The sequence below is a fragment of the Mesoplodon mirus genome (genome assembly GCF_964341445.2).
Source record: "Mesoplodon mirus genome assembly, chromosome: 17".
In the NCBI taxonomy this organism is placed as follows: Eukaryota; Metazoa; Chordata; class Mammalia; order Artiodactyla; family Ziphiidae; genus Mesoplodon; species Mesoplodon mirus.
Window position 1 is genome coordinate 7,499,124 of NC_138993.1, and position 9,186 is coordinate 7,508,309.

The 9,186-nt window shown below is 35.1% G+C and overlaps 1 protein-coding gene across 4 annotated transcripts in view; it reads left to right on the plus strand.

Moving 5' to 3' along the window:
- Window positions 1-9,186, plus strand: part of USPL1 (ubiquitin specific peptidase like 1) — a 41,386-nt gene extending 32,200 nt beyond the window's left edge. For all 4 annotated transcript variants that reach the window (XM_082602425.1, XM_082602427.1, XM_082602428.1 and 1 more), the window contains 2 exons: window positions 3,419-3,576; window positions 5,497-9,186. In XM_082602425.1, coding sequence (XP_082458551.1) covers window positions 3,419-3,576; window positions 5,497-7,412 — 2,074 coding nt within the window. In that variant the 3' untranslated portion in view covers window positions 7,413-9,186. The remainder of the gene's footprint in view (window positions 1-3,418; window positions 3,577-5,496) is intronic.

The window sequence follows — 9,186 nt, forward strand, 5'->3', positions numbered from 1 at the left end:
TTTTCTCAAGCCCTAACATTGAAGATAAACTCACTACTATTTTGTTTGATCAATTAATTTGTTGTATTGCAACATATAATTTTTAATTATACAAATATGTTGCTTTACTTACATTAAAGATTCATGCTCTGATCTGGAAATGTATCCAGACAGTGTTTCAATGGGAAATGTGTTTAGCGTTCTAATGAATGGGCCAACTTAAAAGCAGAATTTATAATTTGGACATTGGCTGTATTCAAAAGTAAATTGAACTAGTATGTAAAATTTCACTTAAATTTTAAAAGACAAGGTATATAAAGTCCCTGGTAATTTTTTTACTTTGAAATTTGTGTAACTTGATTGTTGGTATCTAATGGAATTTAGAAGCAAATTTAATATAGCTTTTAGGGATAACTTAAAAGTAATTGGGTCCATCATGATATCGTGCATAACTCAATCTTGTAGCATTCTAAAAACTAATAGTGTTCCCTGAACACCTTGTCTCAGGTAATCCCCATCTCTATATGTTCCCATTGGAAAAAGAGTCCATTGATAAATCTGGTGAGTCCAAATCTGCTACTTTTCTTTAAGTAAATTTGAGTAAATTGTTTAGGAATTATATCCAGAGCATGGTGACATAGACTTAGAATGTGATTTAATTTTACTTCACAGATTCTTGAAATGAACCTCTCATTACTGCCACGATCTCCTTTAGGAATCTGGTCATACACTATCCTGGATTGTCATTTGAAAAGCTCACTTACTTAAAGTTTTAACAATGATCTGTTTTTTCAACAACTATTTCTAAAGGATAGGGGAGTAGGGAGAATGGAAATAAGACATTTCTGCTCTGTGCTTATAGAGAGAGCTTTGTTAAACTGTCTAATACAATGATTTTCAGACTTTTTAAAAACAGATAAAGTACACTCTCCCCTACAAATTTTGGATGGAATACTGATATAAAAAATAGTTAAAATTATGTTTCTTAATTTAAGTCTTCATTGTTTGGCAGGAAATATTTCATTATTTGTGAGATCCTTGAACCACCTTCAGAAAACACAGTTTGTAAACCTTTGTTGAACAGTTGAGTTTTTTTTTTTTTTTTTGGCCACGCAGCATGTGAGATTCTTGTTCCCCAACTAGGGATTGAACCCACACCCCCTGCAGTGGAAGCATGGAGTCTTAACCAGTGGACAGCCAGGGAATTCCTGAACGGTTGAATTTTTTCTAAAGATGTATTTTCTTTTTTACAATTAACATGAACGAATTCTAATTCTTTGAATTATACCTAATTTTACTCATATTTTTCATTTTTTGTCATATTGCAAATTCAAACAATGGTATAATAGATCTAAAATGTAATGAGGTTTAAAAATTACATTTGCAGATTTTTTTCTGCCTAAAGCCTACATTATTACAGTTCAGAAGTACATATGTGCACATTGTTAAATATTCTTTTTCTAAAATATGAATGATTATGTTACATTAGTTGGATGAAAATCAAAAACTTGTACTCCAGGCCATTAGCACAAGACTGGCTACTTTTTGTGGAGCTGACTCAGTGTGCCCTGCTGACTTGCATAGCAGGGCAGTTAGCACAGTTACCTTGTGCTTGCTTTCTCTCTTTCCTATTTTTTCTTCTCTTCCTGAGGGTAGATCCTTATAATAGGAGGAGTTGAATCTCATGTTAGGGAGGTGAGTACAAATGGATTGTAGCTTGAAATCTCTTGTGACTCTTGGTTCCAGTTCTGTTAACCTGTCCCATCCAGTTTTTTATGGTTGAGTCAGAACCTGACTTGCTCTCTTCAGCTCTGAGCACTGTCTTTGACACTCAGGGTACTGTGGGTAGGAAGAAGTGTGAGAACAAAATCTGTTATTGCCAAGCTAGAGGTAAACTTCAACCCTCACCTGAGAGGCTGGAAATGAGACAAGCTGGAATTATGGGTAGGAAAATACCGTGACTTTTAGGGTTTAGGAGACGTAGAAAGGAAAATAAACTAGAAAAGGAGGAGGCCTATGCTTTATTTTGTTGACTCCAAGAAGCCAACGTTTCTAAGTTGTACTGTTTTAAAATTATGCCATTAAGAAATAAATGCTGCCTATTGAACATTTTCCACGCGTAAACTCACATAGAAACTAGTAAGATTGTGTAGTCTAGGGATCAACAAGAGAATGTTTTATAACTAGCCTCAGCAAATATATTGAAAAGGTAACATTTGAGGCCAAAAGAACTAAATATTAGTACTTGAAGAGGCCTGAAGCCTGCCTGTCCAGCTGTGAGAATAAATCTCTGGTTTTACTGTGGATCACTGATGCAGAGGCACAGTTTCACCTTTTAACATGTTTGAAATGGGAATACATCTAAAAGTCGATGGCATGGTATAGTTTAATTGGCAGTCTTCTTTCATAATGGTACATTTTATATAATCAGTGGCATCTCAGATCAATGTGTGGCAAAAAACAATGAGAATTTAGTGTTATGGACGGTTTTGCAGGACTTTTTATTTATTGGTACTTAAGTTTTAAAGACTTGATTATTCTCTAACAGAAAGATTGACAAGGGATAATTTACAAATTATCTCTCATCAGTTTGAATAATCTTCATTTTGGACATTGATTCAAGTTTATTTCAGCTGAATAAATTTTGGTAAGCTAAGTAAGTTTTGACAGCTGTTTAAATATTGGGAAGAGGTATTCAACATTTTTTGTAAATCCTGAGAGCTTTGTTAAATTTAATTATTTGAGGCCTATTCTGGGTTCTATTTTCTGGTTTGTTATGTTACTGTAATAATAAAATGTATCTTTGAAATTATGGATGTCTTGAAGTTTATAGTAAATCAACCATCATGTTGTATTTTCTTCTCTACTTCCTCACAAATAAACTTTTTGTAAGTAGAAAATTTAGTTTGATGGGTCTCTCTACTTCCTGAGAAAACTGAGAGAAATAGGCCAAAGCATTAGCATGTTGGGGTTTTTTAAATGTTTGTTTGAATATCTTAGGTTTGTTATTTTGTTTCACATATCACCTGTCCCATCTAACAAAGGCAATTAATTTGGGCACTTGATGCCAAGGAGAATTCTCAAAGGTCTGGATTTTTTTCTTTTGATTCTGTGAAGTAGTTTCCGAGAGATCTTCTTTAAGCCAAAGCAGCATCGCGGCTCACAGAGCAATTTTTGTTTAATGGTCTGTGTTAGAGCCTTATTGCATGATGGCTTCCAACTGTCAGTGATACCATTCTGAGAAGGGTTTACTGTTACATTCTTCTTAGAGTGAGTTCTCCATTTCTAATTAAGGCACACATCTGGAGGTTCTCAAGAAAAATCAGTGCAGTTGGCCTTGAAAATGTTATGTGTGACTTACTCACTTTAGACCATCTTTTGTACAACCAGACACATGGTATTACATTTGTTTGACTTCTTTTACCTTTCTCTCCCACAGAGTCTCTCTCATATTCATGTTGCACTTTGTGGAAGGCTTACCGCATAATGACTTGCAGCACTATTCATTTCATTCTGAAGGCTGTCTTTATCAAATAACTTCGGTAATTCAGTACCAAGCAAATAATCATTTTATAACATGGATTTTAGATGCTGATGGTAAGTGTTTAAACGTTTTTCTTTTACAATAATAGGCATGGAGACTAAACTGTAGTTTGTTCTTTTAAGACAGACTTGGCCTTGGCTCTTTTTTCTCTCTTCTTGTCCTTGCCTGTTACTGTTCCGCCCCTCTCCTCTATTCTGTCACTATGCTTTAGAATCACTCCTAACTTTTAACTTTGCTTATTTATATTAGCATATTTATGGGTATACACATGCATATGTGTCTTTCTTTTTTAGACAGAGATTGAGGTGATAATACTACCGTTGCTTTACAGTTTGCTATTTTTAACTTAATGCCTTTGCTTTCATTTTTTATTATATGAGTCATATATGTTCAGTATAAAAAATGGTGGCAATTTTGAGTTTTTAGATCTATAACCTTGTATTTCTTTTAAAAAGAAAGTGCATTGTTCTGGAGGTTTTTTAGTTGAGAACAAAAATAAAATAAGTTTTGCTGAGTTTGCAATTGTTAGTAATATAAGTAAAAGTAAACATCTATTTCTAAGACTATTAGACATTGCAGACTATGTAACCTTCTCTCACTGTGAAATAGAATATCTGAAATCCATAGTTTGCTAACAGCTACAGTCAAGGTAAAGCCTTTATTTAAATAATTAAGCTTTTCAATACAAGGTTAACTAGTACAGCTCATGAATTTTGCTTTTTCCCTTCTGTATATTTAATGTGGTTTATTATTGAGTTTGTTTCCCCTCACGATGTTCACTTTGTCTTAGACAAGATAACTCAGTCTCCTTAAAGTGTTATATCAGTTCATTGATAAGGGGTCACTTTGATTTTGTTCTATTTTTCCATTTACAGTTGTTAAGAAATTTTTCATATTTGATGTTTTCTTCCTGGGGATGGTTTGGTTAGATGACACAATAACGTGTTTATAAAAGCACTTTGCAAATTGAAACTCATGTTATAAATATAGTTATTACCTTAAAGTTTTACCCTACTTCAGAATTTGGGGTGGTGTTCAATAACATAAAAAAACTTTGAAAAAATTTATTTTACTTTTTTATTGCATTCTAGAGTATGAAAAGTCTGCTTCAGGTAGAAGAGGTTAGATGGTTTCCAACTTTGACAGCATATGAAAATTGTATGGTTAGCTTATAAAAAACATCCTGGCTCTCTCCTAGACCAGTGAATCAGTCTCTGAGAATTCAGCCTAAATATTGATCAGATGATTCTAATGTGTATGTATGGTAGAGAACCACTGACCTAGGCAAAGAAAATATTCTCAAAGTTTTAATGGGTATAGGATACAAAGTGATGGGTTCAGATAGTTTATAAGGGTGTATCCACATAAACGTAACAGATGGTTTTGTTTGGGGTTTTTTGGTGTGTAGAGGGACATTAACCTCTTTCCCTTCATCCATCATCTCATTCCTACTTGACAAATGAGAAAACAGGAGCTCAGAAATAAAATAAGAGCAGACACCTAAAAACCTAAGCTTCTTTTTCTAACCCCAAAAAGAAATAAAATAAGAATTGAATTAAGTGTTGGCATTTGAGTTAACAAGCTTCATTTATCTTGAAAATTCATTGTATTATGAAAAACTTAATCTATTTTCTAATATTGTTAGATATATTAGGTGATACTGTACTGTATTTCTAAGTTCCAGAAGTTAAAGATACTTCTGTCTTGATTTTTGTGGGCATTTTAGAAAAGAGTAAACACTACCTCAATTTCTCACATTTCTGGATGTTAGTGTATAACTTTTGTTATCCGAATAAGGACTTCTAACATTTGGCAGAGAAAAATGGTGACATAAGGATAGGCCATGTTTTCAAGCATTCTCCTTTGGTGGATATCCAGTGATACAGCGGTTAAAAAGGCCAGAAGAAAGTTAACCCAGGATGGTGGTTTTTTTGAATGTCTAACATCTTTCACTTTCCTTCCCCATCCCCCAGGAAGTTGGCTGGAATGTGATGACTTAAAAGGCCCATGGTCTGAAAGGCATGAGAAATTTCAAGTTCCTGCTTCAGAGATGCATATTGTTATCTGGGAAAGAAAAACATCCCAAACGACAGATAAAGCACCTGCCTGCTGCCCACTTAAAAAGACTTATGATCAACACGCTTTCGGAGATGAGAATCAAGTATCTCCAGCATTGTGTTCTGTAGGTGGTGTTGCTGCAGCTGAAATGTCCTCAGGAACTCACCCCACAAATGTGTCCGTTGCTCCTAATACTCTTTCACAGGATGAAGCCGTAACTTCTGAGCACCATTTATTTTCAGGTCCGAAAGGTTTGGTCGACAAGAGTATTTCACCTTTGACATTTGAAGAAATACAGGTTAACTCTGAAGGTTTTTTATTAGAAAATAAACCTGTGGCAGAGAATGCAGGGGTTGTCAAAACACATACTTTGCAATCTCAGGAGTCACTAATGGCTTCTTTAGTATCGGCTCCATGCGAGGACGAGCTTACCCAAGACCAGTTTGTGGATTTAAGCTTTTCATCTCAACTTGTAAAGACAAATGTGCCATCAGTACAGCTGAATACAGAAGATACTGTAGTTACTCAGCCTGTGAATGATATTCGTGCTACTGACCTTACACAGAGAGTAAAGTCAGTAGAAACTGAGGGTACAGTTGCCCTAGAGAAGGATGCTCCATCGAAACAACTTCTTTTACCAAAAACTGAGAAATTAAAACCAGAACAGCATGTTACATCTCAGGTGTCTGATTTGAAGGAAAAAGAAACTGCAGCATCTTCTCAAACCATAACAGCTAAGCCGTCACAGAATCCATTTCTGAAAGAAAATCAGAAAAAACCATTTGTGGGAAGCTGGGTTAAAGGCTTACTAAGCAAGGGTGTTCCTTTTATGCCGTTTCGTGTTTCAGCTCATAATAGAAACACTGTGACTGATTTGCAGCCTCCAGTTAAGGGGGCAAGTAATTTTGGTGGCTTTAAAACTAAAGGTACAAAACAAAAGGGTAACTGGGCATCCAGGGAAGCTCATAGGTGTGCAAGTAAGCCTCCTCCAGTTAGTAACCCTGCACCAAGCCATCCATCACCAGTCAGCACAGCTTCTCTCCCTGCTAATGGTTATGGTGATTTGGAAGTTTTGAAGAAATGTGAAAACGCCTCATATGGAGCTCACCTCAACCACAATTCTCATGGAAATGAAAATGGTGTTTCTTCAGCAAACCATGGAGACTCAGTTGAGGGTCAGATTCATAAACTTCGTCTAAAACTTCTTAAAAAACTTAAGGCAAAAAAGAAGAAATTAGCTGCCCTTATGTCTTCCCCCCCAAATGGAACACTTCCAAGTGAAAATTTAGAACCTATGTCCCATTGTGGATCTCCAAATGATTGTGAATCTCCAAATGATTGTGAATCAATAGAAGACTTGTTAAAAGAACTACAACATCAAATTGATATTGCCGATAGTAAATCTGGATGCGCCACAGTTCCTAGTGTTTCCTCATACAGTAGTCAAACTCATGAAGAAATCTTAGCAGAATTACTGTCCCCTACAACTGTTGTTTCAACAGAGCTCTCAGAAAATGAGGAGGCTGATTTTAGATACTTAGAAATGGGAGATAATCATATCCCAGCACCAGTACCTAATGAATTAAACAATATTCCCCAAGACATACATCTGAGACAGGACCATAATTACTGCAGCCCTACCAAGAAAAATCAATGCCAAGTTCAGCCAGACTCACTCACAAATAATGCCTATGTTACGACATTGAACTCGGAAAATCCCATGAAGACTGATATTTTTGATGAGTTTTTTTCTACTTCCGCATTAAATTCTTTAGCAAGTGACACATTAGACTTCCCTCATTTTGATGACTATCTGTTTGAGAATTGTTGAATGCTTGTTAACTCTTTTTAGGTTAATATTTATTATTACTCTTGGAAAAATTAACTATGTTTTTAGGTAGTGTTTACACACTGGCCTTGTCATGAACAAAATGTAATCTACTGAAGGTTTTACCTTTGGTTATGCCCACAAAGCATATGATCTGTTTCACAAGTTTAAATGATGAAGAATTTGTTCTCCTTGTTGGCTTCATTTTGTGTTTGTAGGAGAATGAGGATTTCAAAATGTTAAAAATGAAAAGTAGTTTATAGTTTCTGGCAGTTTGTACAGTTGGGTACATTAAGTTTCTACATTTTAAATTTTAGTTATGTTGGTTCAGGCAAAACACTAGTTGATACAAACTTAAGTCATTGTATATGATACGTGAACACATGACTGTTTTGCTAATGGTTTTGTGATCTTACTTAAGAGCCTAAGCCTGTCTCTTCTACCAGTAGAGTGGTGTAGAATGTAAGCTCCCCTCATACAACTTGTTTCCTCTTTCTCTCTTTACAAAAGATGGCAGGAAACTTGTTACTAGAACTTTATATAATGTTAGGTGATCAAAAAAATGATCTGTAACTGGAAAAAGTAACCTATTTTTGTGTTGATGTGCTAAGAGTTTACATTATAAGTATCATCTTTCTCCCCCAAGACATTTATTTCTGTAACCAAAGTGGGACACCATCTAACAGTTATATTTTGGGAGAAATAGCAGTGCATGTAAGGCTTGCCTATGTTGGATTCTACTGTAAATGAAACATTAATTCATTTAAACCTCAGCATTCCTATGAGCAAGGTACTCTTATCACTTTTAACAGATAAGGAAACAGCACAGAACTAGTAAGTTGTAGAGCTGGGATTGAGTATAGAGTGGTTACTACCGTGCTTGAACTTAACATATGTTCTACCTCTAGCTTCATTTAGAGTTTGGGTGCCCAAACAGCACCCCTGCTGTAGTGATTTGAGTTAGTAGCAGAGTTACTAAGGTTTGAAGGTGGCAGTCTTGGGGGAGAATACTTTGCTAGGGACTCAGTACTGCAAAAATGATTTGTCAAAATTACTCCCAAACCTCCTCCTCCCTTTTTTTCTGATTGCAAAAGTAAAAAGTCATGTTTATTGTAAGGAAAAACTGGGAAAATACAGGAAAACACCAAGAAGATTTCGGAGCATTCATCTTAACACTTGGTGGTAATAACTACTGCAAACATTTTCATATTTTTATGCATTTAGACTTTAAGACATAAATATGAGATTCTGTTGTACCTATTTGTTAATGATCTGTGTTAATGTTTAATGAGCATTTTTCCATCTTAGTTTTTGACAACTTTTGGATAGCTATATAATGTTACATTGTGTGTATTACCATTGTTTCACCAATTTATATTTTGAGGTGATTTGTATTGTTTTGTTATTGTTAATTATCCTTATTGATAAAAATTTTCACAGATCCAAGTTTTACTTTCTGGGAGTGGAATTTCTGGGTCAAAGAATATGCACTTTTTTACAGTCTCTTAATGATTGTTTGCATGGCTTTGCTGAACCCTCACCAACACCAGGTAGTAGCATTGAAGGGGGAAAAAACCTTGGCTGGTTTTGGTTACATTTCCATGATTATTAGTGAGGTTGAATATTTTCTGTAACTTTATTGGCCAGTTGAGTTTCTTTGAGGAATTGCTTATCCATCCTTTACTTGTTATTAATTATTTATTCAACTATTTCTAGATTTCTGCTGAGTGCCAAGCACTGTTGTAAACCTCAGACATAAGGCAATAAAAATAAATAA